Here is a 23,560-nt window from a genome sequence, read left to right on the forward strand (position 1 = left end):
GGTTTCATAGGTTTCCTCTTGCATTTAAGTGCATTGCTGTCTCCAATTTGGCCATGGTGTTTTTCTGTGTGTGTACCCTGTGGTGACCTGGCAGTGCTTTCCAGGGTGTGCCCAGTGCTGCCTGGGATAAACTCCAAGCCCCCTCCTAACTCTGTACTGGATAAGAAGTTGGAAGATGGATTGATATTTTAATTGTTTTCATTAGATCCAGGGTTGCAACTTTGGTCAGCTGGCTGGAGTGATATTTTCAATTCGAGACAAGTCTGCTAAGGCATTTACATGTATGCAAGTTTTATTACCTTGTAAATAGTCTGTATGGTTTGCAGACTGCACCAACGCTTTTGATGTAGCTAATATTAGGTTTATAATGGAATAATATAAATTTGCATGAGAGTATGAAGGCGTGAGTGCCACACTACTCAACCCTGTCAACCCTGGGACTGAAACATTGATTAAACGATACCTTGTAAATAAATGGTTTCAGAGCGGAGCCAACTGGATGCACAATACCGAAGGGTTTCGTTTGATAAGATAGTAATACCAGTATTATGTCCCATTTCCCTGGTCACCGGTGTGCGGGTTCCTGAAAATTCTCCCCGTTTTATCTCCGTATGGGCGGCCCTGCTTGGTGATATAAACATTTAAATTACTAAGTAAAAATAGACATTTTAACTTTAGAATCGGCTGTAAAAAATAATCGATATTTCAGCATCGATCATAAGGCCCTTAAAGGCTTAGGGAACCGCGAAATGGACGGGCTGCCAGCTTACTGAAGAAGCGGTTTCGGAAGGCACTGCTTGCTTGGAAAACCGGCCCAAAGTTCGGACACTGAGCTACATACGAATGTAAACGCGAAATACTGATTAGTTACAGTAGTGGCGGTGAGTGGCGAGGGCCTGTACGGGCTGTAGCGGCTGGTTATCCGGCTCCCCGCCGGACTGAGGTAATCGTTACACGGCGGGTTGCTAGTACAGCCACTCCGGCTTTCTCTCCCTCTGTTAATTTGTGGCACACATAGCAATAAAACTGGATTTTATGACGGGAAGGTTGAAGTTTACTGACCGACGAACTGGAAAAAGTTCAGGGAAAACGGTTAAAATGTCTTTAAACTATGACCCGAAAGCCTTGGTCTGTTAACCCCATTTCGGTTCCTGAGGTGAAGCTAAATTCAGTCGTGTGCTTTACATAAAAAATATTTAAATTTCTTAAAAACAGGCAAATAATTTCCCTGCTATAAAAACGTGGATAAACGGTACTCTGTCGTTATTTTTTGTGGACTCTTATCTACTTTTGGTATTAGATATCGAATGGTATAGTAATGTAACTAATCATCCGTACTGCAGGTGCTCCTTCTCAGTGCCATTAGCGTTAACATTACGGGGTATCGATCAGTTATTTTTCGTAACACCATCCATCCATTTTCCAGCCCCTTATCCAGCACAGGCCGTTTCCCACTGGGGCTGCACCTACATCTTCGTTACGGGCCAGAGGCCATCACTGCTGTACAGTTGTTTGGAGCAATAATAAAAACACGTTTATTATAATGGTGTAACCTAATGTTCGTGCAGCAGATGCATAGTTATGAATATGACAAACGCATAATACGTGACTATCTTGTGCTGACGGGGTACTGTGGCCTTTATTTGTGCTGAACACCTGCTTGGTTTGCCCACTTAGCTCACTGATACTTGACGAAGAGGAAAAATGGACACTGGCCCGAAAAGCTGTGGTATGGCTCATCATCATTTTCTTTATTTATATGCGATCTCAGTGACACCCGCAGGATTTATCTTTTAAAAACTCCCAGGCACGATTCACAGGTGGTTAATCTATCGAGATTGGCTTTTGTACGCATTCTAATTGAGAGTATAATGTAAAAAAAACAAAGGATTGAACATGTGCATATGAAACCTAAACATTATTTTCATCAAATAGACAGGAGTAACATGCGTCTGAAGTTTATATTCCACATAGAAACGTAAATCAGTAACCACCCGGCAGTGACCATGCATGTATATTCACTTCTATAGGCCTACACCTGGAATATCAATTTCAATGTAATTAAGGGCCAGTATGTTTATGAAAAAAAAACCTGTACTGCCCAGTTCCGTGTTATAGCATCAATTTCTTAATATTTTCATGGTTTCAATCGGTATAAAGGAATTTAAAATGCTACCTGTAGCCTGAAGTTAAAGTGGCAATTGACAATACCAAAACTGTGATTTTGTTATAGACTATGTTCTCCTGTCCCACGTTGGTATATAATGCCATTTAAATTTTTGTGCTAAAATAAACATAAAATAGATATCATTAAGGGATTAATAAGGTACAACATTGTGTAAGAAGTATCACGATCTGCCAGCTTAATTTCCTAGCCTGGCCTTTGTTTGAAGTTTGTGAGTAGTGGTTGAGTTACCATAAATTTCCTCACATAATCCTAAGATAAGTAGGTGTCTCGGAATCACTCAGTTGACCTTTGTGTGCCCTATGATGGGTTGTGCATCACCAGAAAGGCAGCTAGATGTCTGATATCTATCTTTGAGCAAATTAAATATGAAATTTATATTACAGCAGTCAAGACAGACCTGAATTTGTTGCTTGATTGCCTCAAGTACCAGATGAACTGTCCAGACTTACAGAAGCAAGCAATATTCACCATATATTCGATCTGCCAACAAAAAGGTTAGCCATTCACTTTTTATATGGCTTAATTGATTTTATTCATCTCTAATACTAACTGTAGTACATAGATTACAGTTTTTACTGGCATAGTTCATTGTCCATGCCTAATTTTATAGACACGGTTGCTGCAATTGTGTTACTTAATTATCACTGATTTTAACGTATTGAATTAGCTGGATGGCAAAAATGTCCCTTGAGTCACAAGATGAACAGTAAATTAAACGTTTATATGGACACATAAAATTTGTATTCATTTTGAAGTTATTGATCTAATCATCTGTTCAGTAGTCCTGATGTTGTATATATTTATTTAAAAATTCAGCATAACTTTTAATTAACTGGGAAAAGAAATGGCTTGATATTGGGACAGTATATGAAAACGTTTAATTGAATGCAATAATTTATCAAACAAGCTCCTAATGATGTCTTTACAAGTCTCCAGTGTCACAGAAAGAAACCTTAATAAAATCTACTTTGCATTTAAATATATCTTGTTGCTCACTAGCACTAAGGAGTGATTCACAGCTTCGTGTGCTCTCAGATCACCCAGCTACTGTCTGCTCTCCTTTTCACCATCTTCCCATTAGTTATTTCCTGTGAAACTCTTTTTTGTTATTGCATTGAGGTTTTCTGGTTGTGATCTTAATATATTGAAGATTTTGAGCCAAATGAAATGTGTTTGTGGTTTTTGTCATTTATTTGTCTTAATGTTCACTTCTGGATGTGTGTCTTGCCTTTCGGAATAGGGAGTGCATGTTCTCTGTGTTGTGTTTAGTAGTAATATTTTTTGAGGAAGAAAATTGTTATATTGAAGGCTTTTTAAACCTGATATTAAATTGTTGGACATGTGGTTAGGGAAAACACCTGGGCTATAGTCATTGATTTTAATAGAAGTATTTTATAAATTTTATTAGCTTAAATCATGTGCACCCGATTGAACTTCAATCCCTTCCACAGCAGGCTTTGTTGGCTCAGATATATTTACATTATTTTTGCCATCTTTTTGAGCTCAAAAATGTCTTTTGTTCTCTCTTGCACATTTTACTTTTGGCTTTAATTTTTTATGCATTTATCTGAACACAACTGCTGTATCTATTTTTTTAGTTAAAAAGATAGATATATAAATAGATAGAAAGACTGACTTAATAAGGGGATGTTATGGAAAAATGTGGGATGGGTTTATTTATACAGACCGAATGAGTGAGAATGTCAGCTTCTGCATGTAGACTGTTAAGTTGATTGCTATTCAACTTGTTAGTGATGTTGATTAACATGCTTCTGCCGGAGAAATGAGAAGTTGTAGCCAGGCTGCTCACATGACCTGATAGCTTGAACTCGGGCATGCTTGTCATTCCTCACGCTGTGCTGAGGACTGCCAATATAGCTGAAGGCCCCCACCAGTAAGCTGGTACTGGGCCAGATATGATAATCCTCAATGCTAATATACTGAACATTTTAAACTTGGTTGGGTTGCCAGTCCACAAATTGCATTTTTTTTCCAGATGCCAAGTTGTCACTCTCTGCTTGCCTCTTTTATTCTTGGTCGTCTCTGACCCATGCAGCATGGAACTTTCTCACACTGAAAGGTGTCTTTTCGTTTTCCTTTTCTAGAGGAGGTCATAAACTATTTCCGGGATATTGGTGGGATTCAGTTTGTTTACAACCTTTCACAGTCCAGCAAACACACAGAGGTACAGGAGGCTGCACTCTTCTCCCTGGGAGCCATGGCAGAGAGCAGCGGTGCGTACATCCAGTTTTCAAGCATGTTCTTGTGCCTCTTTAGTTCTTGTGCCTCTTTAGTTCTTGTGCCTCTAGATATAGTTCATATTCCTACCATGATAATGTGCAGCATTTACCTATAGTTAGTTCTGGTTTTGCCACCAGTAATTTCTCATGTGTTGTAAATCTCAGTGCTCACAATAGATGGCACCATCCCTTAGGTTTTGCTGAGGCACATTATAACAGAAATCATCTTAAGCATACTATAAAAACACTTTTCACTTCTTCGCCTGACAACATGAATGCTTGTGCTGGGATTGTTTTGGGAGTATTTTATATGGGTCATTATAATACTTAAGTGATTTCATTCAAGCAATGCGCCCATGCGTTTATATTTTAAGTTTTCCTGTAACTCTGTCTTATATTACTGTGTTGACAATGCAGTGTGTGGCCCAGAACCCCATGCTTTTAGAAACGTACTTCCCAGACCCTGGGTCATTGATTCTTACTCTGAAATGCAGCAAACAGTAGACCGGCTATGCTGCCAAGGTCTTACACGATATCCTGCCCCTGAGTGTCACTTTTCGATGTGCTGTGATAACTAAAGAGTATTAATGCTTCCTTTGCAGTGTTCTGCCAGCAGGATCTGTGCGTTGTTGGCATTTTCTCAGACTTGACCCGTTCGCTTGTGCAGGACTTCCCACAGAGCCTGAAAAGAACAGTTGTGTATCTAGTTTCAGTGCTGGTCACCAAAAGCAGTAAGGATGTGATCTACGATGGGTATTTATTTTTTTGTGGATGTTTTTGCATAGTTAGTTTTTTTTTGGTAACTCTAAAGATTGAGCCAAAGCAGGAATCATTCCTCTTCCCTGCTAGCAGGCTGGTGACGGCTGTCTTGGGCTCTCAGTGAGTCTCGGCTGCCCTTGACCGACTTCTGTAGAGGTCAGATTCACCATACAGTTGCATATCTAGCCAAGGGGGCTGGCACCAGCCTGCACTGTTCCAGTCCCGCCCGGTTGTGTGTCCTTGGTCCGTCTGCTCTTGGCAACTGACACAGGTCTCCTCTGGTTTGCAGGAGCAGGCCAGATGCTTGCAAAGGCCACGGGCTGCATCGACGCCCTCCTGAAGATCTTCAGGTAATGGGCGTCTCCGTCCCTCTCCTGCGGTGGGTACGGTGTTCTGAACTCCCGCTCAGTGGCTCTCCTGTCTTTTTCAAGCAAAAGCTTTCCCGGTGGAAACAGCATCGTGGGGGCAGTGAATGCTACAGAGTTGTACCAGCTCTGGGCAGCGGTGTCAGGTGCCCTCTGCAGCTGTGTCAACAACCCACAGAATGGTAGGGCACACAGCCTACATCCCATGGTTCAGTTTTGACTGCACCTTACACAGTCTACCATGCTTTGATGAGGGGTGCGTGACAGTTTCGGGACAGTGTGTGGCTCAGTGGCTTAGGATTCTGTCCCTGTGATCAGAAGGTTGCTGGGTCAAATCCCTGGCCCTGTGATTTTGCTGTTGGACTCTGAGCAAGGCCCTTAACCCCCATTTTCTCCAGGGATCATCTGCCCTTGTGTTCTCAAAGATGTGTGTTACTTTGGATCAAAACTTCTGCAAAATAAATAAAATGTAAAAAAAATAATAATACTTCAAACCTGAATTACAAGGCCCATTGAGACACCTGGTGTTGTCACTGTGACTAAAAATACACTTAATTATGTAGTTATGTAAGTTCAATTAAGAGCTAAAGCTGCATGGAGATCATAATGCCTTGCAACTTGCCTTGAGCAGTACAGTATAATGATAAATTAAGCATGACAAGAACAGACAAAATAATACCGCAGGTCCATTCTTAACACACATGACCGAACATGATGTTCTGTCTTGTTATATTAATGCCAAACAGGCTCCAAATCACATGCTCCTTAGTCTTGCAGCCTCTCGGTCATATAAGGGAGTTAAAGGTGTGTTCTTCAGTGCTGGGTCCAATAGGCTAAAACGGCCACATTTTTAGCGGGGTGGAGCTGCAGGGTGTGAGACTCGCCCACATGTGTTTGCAGTGCATGTTTTCCTGTCAGTCAGTGTGCTGTGACATTAGAAATCCAGGGTGACAGATGGAATGGACTCTGAACAGGCTCACTGATTCTTTTCTTTTCTTTTTCTTTCTTCCAAAGGTGCGTCAGAAACACTCCTTAATGCTCACAGATCGTCTGGTTTTTCACTCAGGGCTGCTCAGATCAATTCAAATCATAGTTCATATATGACATTCATACACAACATGCAGCAGAAGATATAGGCAATGAGTTTCCCTGAGAGCTCTCTGTAGTAAAGAAAGTAAAAGTAAATAAATAAAATAGTAAAAGAGCAAAAAAGTGTTTGTGCATGCGATGATAGAAGTGAAAACAGTTTGTACCTGGAATGGCTAGGATCCTTGAGGATAGACCCATTGCCATGTTAATCATGTATTTTTTTTCCTGTTATACACGGCAGAAGAGAACCAACAGCTGTGCACTTCCACCTTTCCAGTGGTTAAAATGTGGCTGCAGGAGTTCAATCAACCGATGAAAGAGATGGTGCAGCCCATATGTTCCCTCGTAGCCATGATTGTTGCCAACAACTGTGAGTAGGCCGCATGGGTGCAGGCGCATACATGGTACACACGAGTAAGCGAGAAGGCCCTCTTTATGTAAAAGATCACAGCAGGGGTCATACTAAAGGTGCTTTCAGCAGAGGTCCCTTCAGTGTGCTTAGGTCTGTATTTTAGGAACACTGTAGTACACCTTTCTGTGCCAGTTTTGTATAAGGACAGCACAGTGGCTCTGCACACACTGTTGTGGTCTGACGGCTCCTGGACCGTGGGCCTGATTCATATCCGCTCTGCATGTGGACTTTGAATTTGTTCCTCGTTCCTGTTGTCTCCTCCCACGGGCGAACAGTGTTGGGTATTTCAGGTCCAGATGCTACAAATCCAGACCAAGATTTTGTTTCTACCAACCAGTTGATCATAAAGAGTCACAGTCACAGTACTCAGCTGGTTAATAGAAACAAAATCTTGTTTTGAATTTGTAGCTTCTGGACCTGAAATGCCCAGAGCAGCGCAGTGTTCCCCCTAGGTTTACAGCTTGGGGGAGGGGGGGCAGACAAACACCGACAGGATTCATGGTGCTCATGTCTTTCTTTTAATGACAGCAGTCAATATAACAATTGAACTAAACATCAGAACATTTCTTTTTATGACAATTATCCACAAAGTGTGCAGCTTTTGTCACTGCAATGTATCTTTCTGGCCTTCTGGAAGACCATTTCTTGAGCCTCTTGATATGGGAAGTCAGAAATGTCTGGCCCATTTATTGAGATCCGCATGCAGGCTGCAAGATGGTCTCCTTGCAGCCTATTGCGGAAGTTTGTCTTGACCTGCAAATACATTGACTGCTAGGCTTTAAAGGTGATAGCTGATAGCTTAATATAGTGATTGTTTAAAGCAGAAAATCCCATTGTGAAATGTATTTATTACCCTGTTCATGGTTGAGAGGTCCCTCTCACAGTTTACACTGCTGACCGGGTGGTTGTACGCATGTCTGTGCGTGCGGATCGGGGCGGAACTCCGTCATGCACAATACAGAGAGCAGAGGAGAATTGTAAACACGTGACTGTGTAGAGAGAAAAATGACAAGCTGTTGTGTAAATAAGATAAATAACATAAGGCTATTTAGTTTTATTTAGGACAATGTATAGACCTGTTCTATAGGAACCTTGTGTGATTGTGTATAAATAAAATAAAATTAGCTTAACCTTCAAGGGGGGGGGCGGGAGGTGCCGTTGGGGGGGGCGGGACACCCCCTTAATATAATGGTAGGGGAAACACTGCTGCAGGTAAAGACGTGCTGTTGGATGTAGCTGGATTTGTATTTGTAATGTTCATAATGTCTGTGAGTGCCTGGAGATCACACTGGTGTTCCATCCAGGGTGTATATTGCAATGGAAAAACAGTTATGGCAGACAGAGAGATGGCTGGATGGATTTTTAAATATTGGTTCATGGTTCCGCTTTGTAAATTGTACGCTGGTCCATCTGGATTTTCCTTCTCATTAGTGCCGAAGATCCACGGCTGGAAGCACACTATCCATGGATTGTGTGATAATCACTGGATTTGGTGAGATGCACCAGAGAGGAAGCAGGTGGCGAAGCCAGTGCTAGCTGTACAACTGTGCTGGAGGCCAGTCAGGTGCCTGATGCAGCCAGCAGGGGGCCGTAAGGCCAGCTGAGGCTGACTGTAAAGGCAACATGAATAATTGAGTGGCCTTTATCTGTTAATAGAGCTGATGGGGAACTGTGAGTGAGTGCAGTGGTAAATCAACCAAAATGTTGATCAATGTTGATCAGAGGGTGCTATACGCTCGTGTCACTCAATTGCGGCCAAGTCTTTGAGGAAACAGAACTAGGAATTAAATTTAAAATGAAATCCCCTCTCAAATTTTGTATTATGAAGACCTGTCAAATCGTCATTTTTTTTTGGTCAGATTTTGCCTTTTTTGCCAGTTTCTTATGGATAGGAAGTGGTGGAGTCCTGCTGTTTTTGTACTGAAGTCAGAGCTATATAAAACATGACATGTTCCATGCCTAGCTTGCTGGTTTAATCCAGCAGCAGTTATCCAGTGTTTTTCAGTCGCTTCTAACCTATTCCAAAATGCAGCGCCATGTAGCTGGTAGCATGTTAGTACACTCTACCTCTGTACATGCCATATAGGACAGTTAAGCAAAGAGTGTTTTACTGTGAATCTTCGGAAAGATGTTAAGACTGTTACATGTATTTCAGTGGAAAAAGTGCTGTTTACAAAAGATAACAGGCACTAGTTTTATCGTTTGGTGTCAGGGATGCTAACAGGCATCGATTCACCCTATCAGGAATCCCACAGTGCCTCTGATGCTTTTCTTTAACATTTGACGTTCTTACAAGCAGATAAAATTGAAATCCAGTTTGACTTGCTTTAATTAAAATGTGTAAGAGTCCACTGATTCATTGCCTTTTGAAGGCTACTGGTTCTTACGCTGTCTTGCTCCTTAATTACATTGAGCTGATATACATGTTCTTGAACTGAAATATCTCTGCAGCTTTTTAGATGAGCAAGCGTGTTATTGTAATGAAGGCACGCATATGATTTCTTTTACGTTTGATTTTTTTCACTGGATTTGAATTCTCTAATAGTATTTAAGTTGTTTAGTATTTGTAAATGTGACCTCACGTGTCAGCTTAGTGGAACACTGTCCCACCCCCCCCACTATAATTAAAACTAAAAATAGTTACACTCTTGAAAAGGCGACCGTGAAAGTGGGACCTTGCCGACCCTGTTTGTTGTGTGCATATTACAGTCTCTCCCTCCCTTCCTTTCTGCTCCCTCTCTTCTGAAGCCTGTGCCCAGGTCTGCTTCGCCTCTGTGGGGGGGCTCGATGCGTTGGCCCAGTGTGTGCTACAGCTAGTGCCCGAGTCCAGGAGAAACCCCTTAGCCCGTGAAACAGCCGTCGCCATGACGAGGGCGCTGTGCGCCTGCATCAGCGAGAGCGGTGAGCGAGCGGTCAGGCGGGTAGGCTGTGGTGGGGTCACGTCGGGCCGACATCTCAGCAGTCCTGTATCTGATTAGTGTAGCACTGCTGACGAGATGGTTATAGCAGAGTTGGGGGGAGAGAAGGGGCTTCGGCCCTTACAGCTCAGTCGCGAGTGACCGGTGTCTCTATCCCCAGCACCTCTGGCCTCCGCCCTGGCTCAGCAGCGGCTTGTCCCTCAGTTCCTGGCCCTGCTGTCTTGCCCCAGCCTGCATCCCGCAGACCAGCTCTGCATCATCCTCACGCTGGGCCACTGCACCCAGGCCAGTGGTAGGTGCTCTGTCCACCACTTGCATCATCTGCATTGATTTATTTATTTAACCCATCGCATTTATCTGAAGATCTGCCTTACACTCCCCCCTGTGCTTAACCGTTCGCTATATCACTCTCTCGCCCAGGGCATGGATAGCATCTTAAAAACCATTTTGAAGCTCTTTAAACGCTACGTGTCGCTCAAAATGCAGGCCTGTGGAGTTTTTTCACTGCAGCCTAGATGCAGCTTCCCTGCTCCCCTTAGCAGCTCATCCCATAAAAACAAAATGAGAGAACTGTAATAAAACATGACATGTGATCGTCTTTGTCCCTTTCTGTAGCATCACTAAATGTGGAGCAGAGTTTTCATTATTGTAAATACATAGAGAGCTGGAGAAAGTATTGTTCTTTTGCAGGGAAATAACTTTATTGCGCGACATCACTATTATATCACAGCAGAATATGTCAGAAGGTTAAAAATGAGGTTTTCATGTCATTAATGGGAGGTGGAGTGCTGGGTCAGTGCTGGGGCTAGCACCACAGCCTCACATTTTTAAGGTAGGCTTGGTAGGGTTTGCCTGTTCTCCTCGTGCATGTGTGGGGTATTTCCAGGTGCTTCTGCCTGCAGTCTAAAAACATGCGACATTTGGTCTCTCTGAATGGCCCTTTGTGTGTGATTGTGCGTGTGCCCTGCGCTGGACCGGTGTCCTGTTCAAGGTAGTCCTCTGTCATTAGTTTCTGGGGATAGGCTCCAGGCTCACTGTGACGCTGTAATGAATTAGTAATTATGGAAGATGGACGGATAGATATTACTGTCAATTATAATAATCTCCCTTAACGTATCCCTTTGGGGAGAATATTCTAATAATTTTTCTCATTTAAAGGGTGTGTGTCACTGTTGATTTCATTGCATTGAAAACTGAATTCGCATTCGTCACACCTACGGAAAAATATAATGAAGTCTTTGTTGTATCTTTTATTAAGTTACATTCCTTTATGTTTATCTTATATACTGTCAGTTCTTTGTGCAAGAACTTTTAAAGAAGTCTTAATGTATCAGCCAATGTGTGCAGCAGAGTAACAACACTGAATGCGATCACTAGTAGTTCTGCATGACTGGCTGGGGACATTGAAAGAAAATGTATTAACATAAGTTGGTACCACTTTACAGTAAGACTACCCTTATAAAGGGTTTATGGATGGTTTATAATTAGGTTATTAAATAGGTTGTAACACTTTGTAAATCATTAATAGACAGTTATAAACAAATTATAAACAGCTTTTTTGCAATTAATTACTACCATTTAGAAGTGGCAAAAGGTAGCCTTATTGTAAAGTGGTGCCTATTATTAGAAAAATAAACTGCAGTTAATCTTGATCCGACTGGGTGAGGGTTTGTTAGCCACAGTCTCTCTGCGCTTTGGCATGCAGAGCATCTCTCCCTCCATGCACTACTCCTTCCCATAGTTCAGTGCGTTTTCCACAGCGACCTGTCTTCTCTCCGGCTCAGAGGCCCACCAGTACCAGTTCGTGCAGAGCGGAGGCCTGTCCCACCTGATAAAGCTGCTGGCTGAGTCCCAGGATGAGGAGCTGAAGAAGGGCGCCACCTTCGTGCTGCAGTCCTGCAGGCTGATGAGTGAGTGGGGCTGGCGCGACTGTCTGTGCCGGTCTGTGTCTGTGAGTTCGGCATGTTGAGCTGTTCCTATGACTGTTAGGATCAGGAAGGTTCTAAATACACCTTATGTGCTCTCACTGTGCTGTTACAGTCACAGACTTAGGTTTAGGGCATTATATATTTTCTGTCTGCCCCTTTGTACCTCAGCTGAGGGCTGCTCTAGTATGTGTCCTGGCACAGAACACGCACTGACACCTGAAAAATCCTTCTCATTAAGCACAGGAACGGCTGTTAAACAAGCGCCATATAACATTGCTCGGCGTCTGCGGGGTGATCGCTGCGTAGGCCAAGGCGAGATACGCTGTTATCTCACAGACTGATTAGTGACTCTGTTTTTCCCTTTCAAGCCAAGGTCTTATGCGCAGGCGGCAGTAACAGCCCCTCACAGGCTGACCCCCGTGACCTCGGTGACCCCAACGACCTCCAGCGGAACATCTCGTCTGTCTGCGACCTAGAAAGTTACCAGAGGTCGGCACAAGAAATGCTGCAAAAGATCAAGTGCCTGGAGAGAGGGCTGGCTGGGGTGAGGCTGCCAGAGCAGGGGAGGTTTAAATGGCTATCAGGGCGTTAACACTTACCAAGCTGAGGAGGCGCTGCCGCAAGGTGATGTGTAGATTAGAGGCATCGCGTCACATGGCTGTTTCCCTCTAGGCCATGTTACGGTTTAACCTCTGAAAGGTGCTGTTCTGTTTGTTTTTCCTCCACAAAGCTCACCTTCGTAGTTTTCTCTTCAACGTATGAATTCCGTTCAATCATTCACAGAGTTCCACAAAAAAATTCCCTTGTTGCAAATCTTTTGTAAATCTTTTTTTTGATATGTGCTTTCCTGTTGTGTGGCCGTACCACGGTTTTAAGTTTTCTCGTCCGTGTAATAAGCGATGCAGGTAACGCAGCTCGGCAAGGAACAAAGAACGCCGGGCCGTGAATCCTAATTTTAGAATCTACAGGATAAGACGCGGGCTTTCTGTTGCTCTGGGCAGGTCCTCCAGGAGGGTGTTATTGAAGGGGAACGGGGCCCTGGAAATTCCACAGATAAATGGCATGCTCCGCCACAGTGGGGCGTAGAGGCAGGCACAAGAAAGCGGCACCGGTCTTTCTCCGTGCCTTCCCCCGTCAAATTCTATGAGAGCACCCCATACCGGAAAGTACGAGGACGGAAGGATGGGACCAGAAGGAAATCTATTGAGAGCCTAGAAGGTCTGTTTGAGAGAGGGGACCTAACTCCGATCAGGCCCATTGCCATCCCACAGAAGGGTACAGGAAGCAGGAACGATGGGGGAGCCAGGGACCCCAAGGATATAAGCTGTTCTGAAGCCAGGGATCGGGATGAGGTTCAGACGGTAAGCCAATGTGCCACTTACTCTTACCACGTCGGACACTGAGCGGAACACGGCTCCAGGGCCTCTTCCACCCCACACGTCAAATTTCACACATCGTTTTGCTCCCTGCTGTTTGGCAGCCTCTGAGATTTAAGCTCAGATTGATCGTCATGTAAACCATAGTGCAGTTAGAACCTGTATTAGCTGTTTATCAAAAATTGAAATGTGGGAGGGCAGGATTCCATTCTGGGTGTTTTTCTCAGTTTACTCTGACGCCTGTTTGCGGCAGCTCTTGTCCCCTCTGGCCAATCTCCATAATTTTTGGCATTAATTCTAATTTTAATTATCCTAAATAGGAGCTACGTGCGGTTCCATGTATGCTAACATCACCTGTGGGGGCTGCCTGTCCAGGGTCGGGTGAGGAGGCAGATCTTCCAGAGCACCACTGAGCAGGGTGAGGCCACCTCCCCTCAGCAGATTCCGACCAGCAGCCAGAGACCCGGAACCGGGTCCGGACCCCCGCAGCAGGTGCCTCAGCCTGGCGCAGGCAGTGCGATTTCGGGGCTGTGGTACCAAGCTGCTGGTACTCAAGGCTCCGCAGAACAGGGGGGTGTTCTGTGCTCCATGTGTAGACTCAGACTGGTTCCCGAGGGCCCATCTCAGTCTCTGTCTGCAGAGCCATGTGAGGAAGGCGTCTCCCACCACAAAGGCCCCATGAGGTATCCCCGCCGACCAGCGTCGTCACCCAGCACATCGTAAAGCAGCACTGCTCTGCTCTGGATTAGTTTATTTCCTGCTTGGTCACATGCTCCTCAGCTCTAAAAAGCAAGGTTGTCTCAACACTGAAGAATGTCTTACACATTGTTGACGCAAGCGGTGTGACAGAACGTGGCCCCTTATTAATGCTCCGCACTTGGATGTGACCAGCTGCCTGGATTATGAGCTAGTCTGAGATCTGGCCCTTGCTCTGTGTCACACAGCAGAGCAAAATCTTAACAGTTTGCCCTCTTGCTGTAGTTTTAAAGGAGCAGTTGTGCAGAGGGCCCAGGTGTGAGGGGTTGTGTGTCTCCGAGGTCCAGTTGAAGTAATTTTGTCCCAGGCTTGGGAATTATGTGCTTTTCTGTCCTTTGGAAATGTGAGACTCCGAGGAATGACCTCTAAAACTGACCTCCAAGATGACAGATTATATGAGCTTCTGTGCATCTCTGCCTCCCCCCCCCCACCCCCACTGCAGAACAGTCAGGTGGAGTATAATTGTACGTGCTGCCTGTGTGCCCTTTTGCGAAATTCAAATTTAGCTTCCAAATACAGTTGCCCCCCTCCAGGCTGAATTGTGACTGTGGAAGCCGCTGATCCTATTTGCTGATGGCAGGTGTGCCGCCTTTGGGCACCCAGTCCCGCCTTTTTCCATGGGGTTATGGGCATCAGAGCAAAGGGGAACGCGGCCATGCATGCTGCCAAATGCGAATGCCGAGCAGCCATCCTGCACTCTGCCCTTCTGAGGCCTCAAATGGGCAGCAGCTTACCTCTCACCACGTGCCCCTTCCATTGTGTGCTGCTATTGCAACACACTCTGCTCTTCATTTAACTGCCTCTTACAGGGTAACATTTGTAAGTGGTGCGTCTGCATGGACATTTCTGGCTTAATTGCTGTTGTTTTTCAGCCAAACGGGTCCCGTCAAGGAAATCCAGAGTAAACCACACATCCAAGGTATACTAATCCTATTGGTGACATGCTAAAAGAATGCATGAGTTGCATTTGTGAGCATGTCACTAATTAAAGGCATTTCTCTTTTCCCAGATCACATGTCTTTGTGCTCTGAGACGCATGATGACAAAATCAGCATGATACTAAAAACTCCAGCCAAACTGAAGCAGCAGATCTCCTATCGCTGCTCAGGTTAGTCACACATACGAAATGCAAACTGCAAACACACAGAGCAGATGTGAGATTCAACCCCCCAGCCCTACAGGTTTGAGGCAACAGAACCACCCACCAAGCTATATAATTTGCATCAATTTTCCTTAAATGACATAGTTATAAAACATGTTACTTAATTATATTAACTATGCATGCTTACATTGCTAGACCAACTTGAGAGTGGGGGACAGAGGAACAAATCCTTGCAAAATTTACTAGAGGCATCCTCTCTTGAGGGAAACTCAATGGATGCCACCAGAATCCCCTTGTAGAATAGCCAGACTCACTGAAGGGAACTCCCAGAGGGACGTCCTGTTTGATGAGATGCCTCCCGGGCACATATGCGGCCCTCCTAAGGTGTGGCTAACCAAGCGTCAGCACATCCTGGCAGAACAGCCTGGGTGCCCCCTGCTAGCTCTTGTTTGATTTCTACTCAGGCAAAAATGTTAAGTTAAAAAACATGAGTGTGTAGCTTTAAGCCAAAGTCCTTTATAGCTCCTATTAAGGTATTGTAGTTTGTGTTGTAATATGTGGCTGTTGGAGGCAGTAAGACAGTAGCAGATTTACAGTAGAGAATTACAGCAGTGGGGGAGCAGATTTATAAACCTGCTGTCAGACCTGATACACTGGGGGGTTTTTCCGCTCAGGGATGTTGCACATGCCTATGTAAATGTGTGCCGTTAGAAGATGTGGCAGGCCTCTCTGCTTATTTCCCATCAGGCTGTGCAGCGAGCCTCTCTCTGGCGAACAGTAGGAACATCCCGCAGATCCTCCGCGATTGCCAGCACAAGTGTGACAGGCATATGGTCCTGCTGGAGGCTGAGGGTCGCTTCAAAAGGGCTATCAGGGAGTTAGTCAGGAAAAAGCCTGGTGCTTTCAGGCACCCCGCACGTAAGGAGCTCTGGGGCTGCCCGATCTCCTCGCGGAGACCCTCTGGTATCCATGCTGCCCGATCTCCTCGCGGAGACCCTCTGGTATCCATGCTGCCCGATCTCCTCGCGGAGACCCTCTGGTGTCCGCGCTGCCCATCCCTTTCTGCCTTGGTGTTGCTCTGCCTCTTGCCTCTAATGGTACAGACCAATATACTAATCTTTGTTAGCACATTAACCCAGGGCAGCTTAAAACAAGGACGTTAAGGGTCAGCTGGCAGCCATCACATTCTCCTCCTCTGCAGGCTTGCAGTCCTATCAGGGGAGTTAGCATGCTACCTCAAAGATACTAACATTTTTGTTACAATATCTGCAAAGCTTGAGTATAGCCTGAAATACGAGACACTGTGCTTTTATAACCATGCTGATGCTTTGTTGTTGGTTAAATGTATTTGCTTCTGCCTTTAAAAGATGCCGGATAATGTCGTCTTTCTTGTAATGTTGTGCAAATTCCCTCTGACCTTGAAATATCTTATTAGCTATTAGCCTGCTGCCAGCACCGCCAGCCAAAACATATCAGGCAGCTTACCAGCACTTCTGATATGAGTGTGTGTGTGTGTGTGTGTGTGTGTGTGTGTGTGTGTGTGTGTGTGGATGAGTCGGGGAGAGGGTTTATATGGTAAACTCACGGTATAAATCTGGTTTAGGGTGCTTTAAATGCATCTTGAGGAAACAGACTGGGGGGAATTTCGACTTGTTTAGGTCTAACCCTTTTGAGGACTTATTTTTAAAACAATTTCAGGCATTCTTATAGGATGCTTAGTCCGATTATGGTGAGCCTTTACAATAGTGATAAATTGTAAATTGAATAAATTGCCTACCTTTAGGTCTGGGAGGCATTTAGCCCAACCACAGATCTACAATGCCAAAATGTGCCAAAACCGGAACTGCACCCACGCCATTGTCGCCATGGATATGGCTGTGTGGGCATTGCGTGGGGGGGACAACCGACAGCCTCGGCTGCCAGCCCCCGCTACCCTCTCTGCCTGAGCCAGCAGAGCTGTGTGCAACTGGGGAAGGGCCTTGACATAAACTCGATAATGAAAAACATGTTTCGTGGGACATATGCTTTTCCGCACATGCGTACTCCACAAATGTTGACCGTTTTCGCTCTGCCTTTACAGGTCCAAACCTGACACCACTGAACAACTGGGGTTCCCCAAGGACACCATGGAGGAGCACAGATATGCCATGTAATGTCCATCGTCCGCCCTGAAAGGTTTGGGTTGTCATGCTGTACATACCTGCCCAGAAAGAACCATGAAGGTCTTGGGCCCGCTGTATAAGTGGGCTTGTTTGGACCGATACCGCCTCCTATCAGGCTTGTCTGAAATATATGTTCTGTGGTTGGTTAAACAGCGTTTCCACAAAATGTCACCGGGTATCTTGCTGAAAAATGCTTTGTCTTCTGCTGTTTTTTTTTATTGAAAACTGAGAAGTTATTTATCCTGTACTTAATAATGTGTAATAGTTATTAATCCTGAAAATTATTCTGTTTCTCTTCCTTCATTTTGAAATCTGGTGAATCACTAAGTCCTTGTATTAATGAGCATACGTATTATTGTATAAACATCGATTAATTTGGCTGTTCCCATTTATATTTAAGGTTTATGTATTTAATTTATGTATAGAAATTGTCAATGTCCATTTCGCCTTATTCTGTTGTCTTAGGATCTTAATTTCTTTGTTACTTTAGTGATTGTCCATTCGACTTATCACCTCTTATCTAATACAAGACCCTGGGGGAGCACGCAGTACAGATGTCAGACCATCACAGGCACACGAACACGCAAACGGTCACACACACGATCACACGCTATAGGCATTTCATTGATGCCAGTTAACCGAAGTGGAAGAAACTGGAGTCACTGGAAGAGACCTGTATAGCATGGGGAGAGCATGCAAACCGCGCACACACACACATGTCCTGGTCTCTCAAGTAGCTGCTGAAGATGGAAATTGAGAATATATTCCGATATTAACATGAAAAGACAAAGCTTCCATTTATTTCCTTTTATATTTCTTGCCCTCCTTCATCTGCACTTTTCAATAAACAACTTGGTCCAGGTTCCTTGTTGTAATGATAAAAATAACATCAGAATCAGAGTCCGTTTCATTATCGCCAAGTATATGTGTATGAGGAATTTTGATATGGTATGTCAAACAACTTGAGTTACCTGATTGTTTGGCGCACTAGTGGAAAACTTGTTTTTCCTCTAAATTATTATACAGACTTCTTTTTCTTGCAGGTATATCTCTGACTCCTCTTAAGGAATCTCAGAATACACAAGGTAACTTTTGCTCCATTCTCTGTCCTGTATGACTTCCTGTATGACTCGATTTGAGAGCTCATACCTTTGGACTTAATAATGCAATGGTTCAGGGTGAATGAGTTCATCTCATGTATAACAAAGGTGCTAGTATTTGTTTCTCTTGCATGCTATAGCCGTTAGCTACTTATCATGTCTTCAGTATGACAGAATCTGTCCATCTGAACTGTGGGAATGTGGGCCTTCGGAACAGGTAGGTATTTTTGCTGCAGCTGTGCTCCCCATCAGGTCCGGTCACTAAACAAACAGCCCTTTGATTTGACTTGCTACAGGGGGTCGCGGTGCAGGGCAAGATAAGCAAGATGGATCAGAAGAATGTCTGTAAATACTTGTCATATCTCTTACCACTTTTCAGTTTCTGTGTCCGTACATGAGCAAATACAGCTAAATACACCTGGGAAACAAAAGCCTTTATTTATGGTAGTAAAGTAAAGAATCCCCCCTTGAGTGTCATAGTCACAGTGTAGTGGGCGGGTCCTGTGCTGTGCCTTGTGTGAATGGCCGTACTGTTCATTTGCTGGCATATGCTGTGGCTAGACGTACCTGGGGGTAGTCCTCTAGCCACCTGCGAATGATACTCACCCCCCCCCCCAGTCCATTGGAGGACAGAGGGTAGTCCTCTTGATTCCATCCTTAGATTTTTCTTCTTGCACCTTCTAACAAACTTTTCATCATTTTTTAGCACTGAGTTGCCTTCCCCAATCTTGACACCCTCCATTCTCTTCTTTGCCTTAATCTCTCTGCCCCCAATCTTTTTTTTTTGCTTTTTATGTAGCCGCAGTTTCTGACCCATCGTCATTGCCTTCATGTATAAATAATTCACTATGACAGCCCCCCCCCAGCACAGCAGCCTTAAGTGACACAGCCTGTGATTCAGCCATCGCCGCCACATTCTAAATATGCAAGGTCACTGCATGTGCACTTGAGGTGGACGATTGGCTTCTCCTGGACATCAAATACCAGAGACAAGTGTTAATCTTTTTTTCGCTCATTGGTATGGCTGCTTTCACGTTAGCCTGAATGACGTCCCCTGCAAATTAGGATTTTTAAATTGTTTCAAATAGTGCTGCTGTTGTAATTGTCATTATATTTTTTGCACACTTTGTCTTTGAACAGACATATACTGCTCTACTTTACACAGTAGTTCTTTATGTGTTAATGCAGTAACCCCTTCACATTCGCGTGGATTAGAGGCAGAAGATCCCCACAAATGTGAAAATTTGCGAACAATCTCGGGCCCCGCCAACCTCAACCTGTAACAGTCAGCTAGCCAGAACGATAATATAAAAAGTCCATTTATTGCCAGTTTCTTAACAAGTAGTACTGTACTACACACTTTGCATGACGGATTACTTTATCATTTCCTGTCGACCTTTTTATATAATACACTAAGCATTTAAATTATGCCCTTGTATGTACAAAGTTACTACTGTATGCACTGTGAGCAATACGGTTTGGACACATTATTAAAAATGTAAAATTAATGGCAATGAAAAGTTTGCAAGTTCCTGAGAGAGATGTCATGGACACAAAGGCAGCTGACATATGAGGGAGGCTGGTTGCCAAGACAATTAAAGATGCGCAGCGTACCCAAGCCAAGACTTTAATATGAAAGATATAGTATGCACTTACATTATTAATATTATTAATATTTATATATGATATGAGTTTATGTGTTCCAAATCATTTTTAGTAATGTTTTTGGCTGCAAATTTCTGTGATCTTTTGACCAGCTCCAAAAATATTTGTTTTATTGATCATGGCCAGCTCGCGAATGACAAACCATGAATGTGAAAGGGTTAGTGTATGATGTACTGATGCATCTTAATAAGTTAAATGTTAATTTATTGTATATGTGGTTTCTTCAGGGTAATTGTCAAAACTGCATATGTTGCTCCTTTTTACGGAGAGCATATTGCAACCTTTCATGACATTGATTTTTCTTGGAAGGCTGGTTCTTTGTCTTTTTCATATCAGGTCTCCATAGTTGTAATTCATATATTGAATCTTTGCCTATCAGTCAAACACACCTGGGGTATTTGCACAACTGAGCAGATTTATGTCTCCATGCAGCTGTAGTAGCTGTAGTAAGTAATATGGGTAGCGAGAGAGGATTTACGCGAATCGTCTCTGCAGTTAACCTATGAATTTGCTGTGGTCATTCGTTTCCGCCATGCCTCATGGAATCGGTACATGGAGCCTGTGGTCCAGATTCATTAGACCACGTTCTTAAAAACAACATATATAGTGCAGCTGGCTTTTTGCAGTTAACAAAGCTCCTCACTCTAACCTGTTTATGTGCTCTAAAAAGATGGAAGACCACATCTTTGCAAACCCTGTGGGTCTTTTACCTTCTCCCTGACTTGAAATAATGGCCCGGAATGATTGACTGTCTGTTAAATTCAGTTTTTCTCCCTCTGTGCTGATGGCTAGGGAGGTGGGGGTTGGGTGCCCTTCCAAAGGGCCGCTCTCTGTGCTGCGGACACCATGCTGAGAGCCTGCCTCGGCGCTCTCGTGGGGGTGCTGTCCTTTGAGAGCGCACAGCTCTGCACCACAGCTTCCGACAATAAATGCATTATGTAGAGGAAAGCCACAGGCCGCGTGTGGCTATTAAACTAACCCAGAAATCAATATGGATCTTAACTGCCTTTGCTCCCTAATTGGCACCCATAGTCTTTGCTCATTGTCGGCGCTGAAACGCCTAGCGAGCCGGACACGTTTCTCCGGGGGTGAGCTTCTCCTGCAAATGTGCCCAGATAGCGGTGTATAGTAAAAAATGCGACGAAAGGCTTCATTATTGAAAATATTACTTAAAATTCACCTTCTCTGGGTGTCTGTTGGCTTTTGAGAAGGTTTGGGAATATCTGTTTAGCTTGGATGAATGCGAATGGGGGCGAATTTCTTTGTTTCAAAAAAGCCATTAGGGTGACGGCAACAAAATCTCAACTGTATCTGTAGCCAATAGCCTGACCCCTCTGCATAAATAATGAATGATCCAATTGGCTTGTAGCCAGCTGATACCCATTAGCCCAGGGCTAGGCTTGGGGAAGGGGGAGGAGGGTGATGGGAGGAGAGGCCTCTTTTAATATAGATGTATTTTTTTTTCATTTGGTTGTCACGTTGTACACTTCTTTTTTGGCACAGATAAGCGGGTAAACCAGGAGCACTTGTCTTCTGTCAAGAAAGCCTTGGAGCGAGAGTCTGGGAACACATACTGGGTAAATATATCCTATTTACGAAAGAAAGTAACTTAACGGCATGTAATAGTGTTATAAAATAGTCATGTGAAATGTAAGGGCCACCAGTGCTGGTTTGCTGTTGCCAATAAAATAAACTTAAGTGTGAAACAGGACACGGTGCTATAGTATCGCAGCCACCCTGATGAGGGCACCTTAAATCAAGCGTGACTCTGCTGCTCCCACAGGCTGAGTGTCCTCAACGTAGAGAGAGGAAGGACTTCACAGAGGAGGAAGTCCAGTACCTAATGGATGGAGTGAGGAAGCTAGGGCCCTCTTGGAACTCCATACTGTGGTCTTACTCCTTCCAGAACGGGAGAACCAACGTGGATTTGGCAAAAAAATACCGTCGCTTGCAGGCAAGATTCCCATCTGTGTCCCTTTCTGTTTTTTGTTGTTGTTTCAAAGTAAGTTTTAACACGAGGAAAGACTGATTAATAATTAATATTTAGTTTTAACTAGGGCCATTTATTACATAATCACTGGAGCCTTTCATGATTTTTTCATGGTTCCCTCACCAAAAATTCATAAAGCATGTCAGATAGGATTAACGTGAAACTTTTCTAAATACGACCAAGTGGCTAAATATGCTGGCTTTTGTTACTACTTGGGATGTTTTTAAATGTAAGCTGAACTTTCATAGGTAGCGTAACACTGATTGTTCCTTGATCTTTTTCAGAATGCTCAGCAGCTGGCTGTGGACGCCTCACGTAACTAAGACGACAAGCAAAGTTTTAATAGCTGCAGTTGAACATGTTATTATTCAGTAGTTTGTTCTCTCTCAAATATGTTCAAGGCAAACCTAATTTTTTGACAATGTTAAGAGTTACTGCAAAAATTGCATATTAAGATGGTTGTGTTTGAAGTTCAGTGACCACTTGTTCAAAAATAAATGTGAAAGAGGTTGTTCTTAGGTTCAACAGCTACACAATTTGCATTAGTTGTCAGAACCTGCTTACTTAATAGACTTTGTCAGATGATGGGAGTAAAGCAGTTTTACACTATCCTTAGCCCTTGCATATTTGGTGCCTGGTGATTCATCAGTGCATACTTCTGATTCATTTGTTACTCATTCCCCCGGAAGGTTACGTCATTTGGACCTGAGTGATTTCAATAACTATAATAATCATAGTATTTACCATGCTTGCCCAAGCCCTTGACGACTAGAGCAGTTCTTCCCGAGTCCTTGTGGAGGGCTGAGTGGAACGTTCTCTCATAAATCTACATCACTGTCCCCTCCCCTGTAAACCATCCACTAATATTTACGGCTTTATGTCCAAAGAAGCTGGATACACAGGCAGGCACAGGGATAGAGATGTTCTTTTGAGACATATGTTCTCTTGCTTTGGATACCCCCTTTCTGTTATTGAAGGGATTCAAGCTCTTGTGTATCAGTCAGTCCTTCAGGCAAATGTATGGGTATTGTTATGGGTAACTGTGTTTGTGAAAGAACTCAGGCCCACCCCCACTCCCACTGGTGCAGAGTGATGGGAAGCCGTGTGAAATTATTACCCTATACTGGTGAGGAACCAGATATGGTAACTTTGTTGGCCTTAATTTGCAACATAAAAAAGGAAAAAAAGTCACAATAGAAAAAAGTCCTATCTTCCAATAACACTCTAGGGTTGAAATTTTGAATTTCCTAGTATTTTAATTAAATTAGTGCCCTGCAGTGGGTTAGGCCTTTTTCATGTCCCTTCGAATCTGCGATATTTTGATAGCCTGACGCATCACCCTGGGACCGATATTTATGAAGACCAGAGAGAGCTCACCATTCATCTACCCATGCCTCATAGAAGAGCTTGTCCTTCCAACACTGTCCCCTCCCCCATAAACCGTTTCCTCAAAACAATCTATTCCCCTTCCCCCCTACCCTTCCAGTCTGAAGAGGAGGCTGTGTGTGTG

The 23,560-nt window shown here is 43.9% G+C and overlaps 1 protein-coding gene across 13 annotated transcripts; it reads left to right on the forward strand.

The window, feature by feature from the left end:
• The first annotated feature begins 214 nt into the window (after nt 1-214).
• On the forward strand, nt 215-22,592 carry terb1 (telomere repeat binding bouquet formation protein 1). Of its 13 annotated transcripts, none has more exons than XM_049030718.1 (22): nt 215-943; nt 1,678-1,729; nt 2,572-2,682; nt 4,294-4,422; nt 5,031-5,159; nt 5,477-5,537; nt 5,619-5,734; nt 6,883-7,011; nt 9,802-9,954; nt 10,132-10,263; nt 11,756-11,881; nt 12,268-12,443; nt 12,901-13,260; nt 13,651-13,958; nt 14,904-14,950; nt 15,041-15,139; nt 15,881-16,051; nt 17,214-17,282; nt 18,339-18,380; nt 21,564-21,637; nt 21,844-22,014; nt 22,335-22,592. In XM_049030718.1, the coding sequence occupies exons 2-22, from the start codon at nt 1,705-1,707 to the stop codon at nt 22,371-22,373; spliced, it is 2,667 nt and encodes an 888-aa protein (XP_048886675.1). In that variant the 5' UTR covers nt 215-943; nt 1,678-1,704; the 3' UTR covers nt 22,374-22,592. The 13 variants fall into 13 exon arrangements, with proteins under 13 accessions (XP_048886675.1, XP_048886681.1, XP_048886676.1 ...); XM_049030724.1 differs by having other exon boundaries at nt 5,622-5,734; XM_049030719.1 differs by having other exon boundaries at nt 215-881.
• The last annotated feature ends 968 nt before the right edge of the window (nt 22,593-23,560 follow it).

This window comes from Brienomyrus brachyistius, chromosome 11 (genome assembly GCF_023856365.1).
Source record: "Brienomyrus brachyistius isolate T26 chromosome 11, BBRACH_0.4, whole genome shotgun sequence".
NCBI classification, from domain to species: Eukaryota; Metazoa; Chordata; class Actinopteri; order Osteoglossiformes; family Mormyridae; genus Brienomyrus; species Brienomyrus brachyistius.

Coding starts and splice junctions, on each gene's coding strand:
- terb1 (XM_049030718.1), top strand. CDS start 1,705: ATGGACACTGGCCCGAAAAGCTGTG. Junction 4,423..5,030: donor AGCCATGGCAGAGAGCAGCG/GTGCGTACATCC, acceptor CTTCCTTTGCAG/TGTTCTGCCAGCAGGATCTG. Junction 17,283..18,338: donor GAGGAGCACAGATATGCCAT/GTAATGTCCATC, acceptor TTTTTCTTGCAG/GTATATCTCTGACTCCTCTT.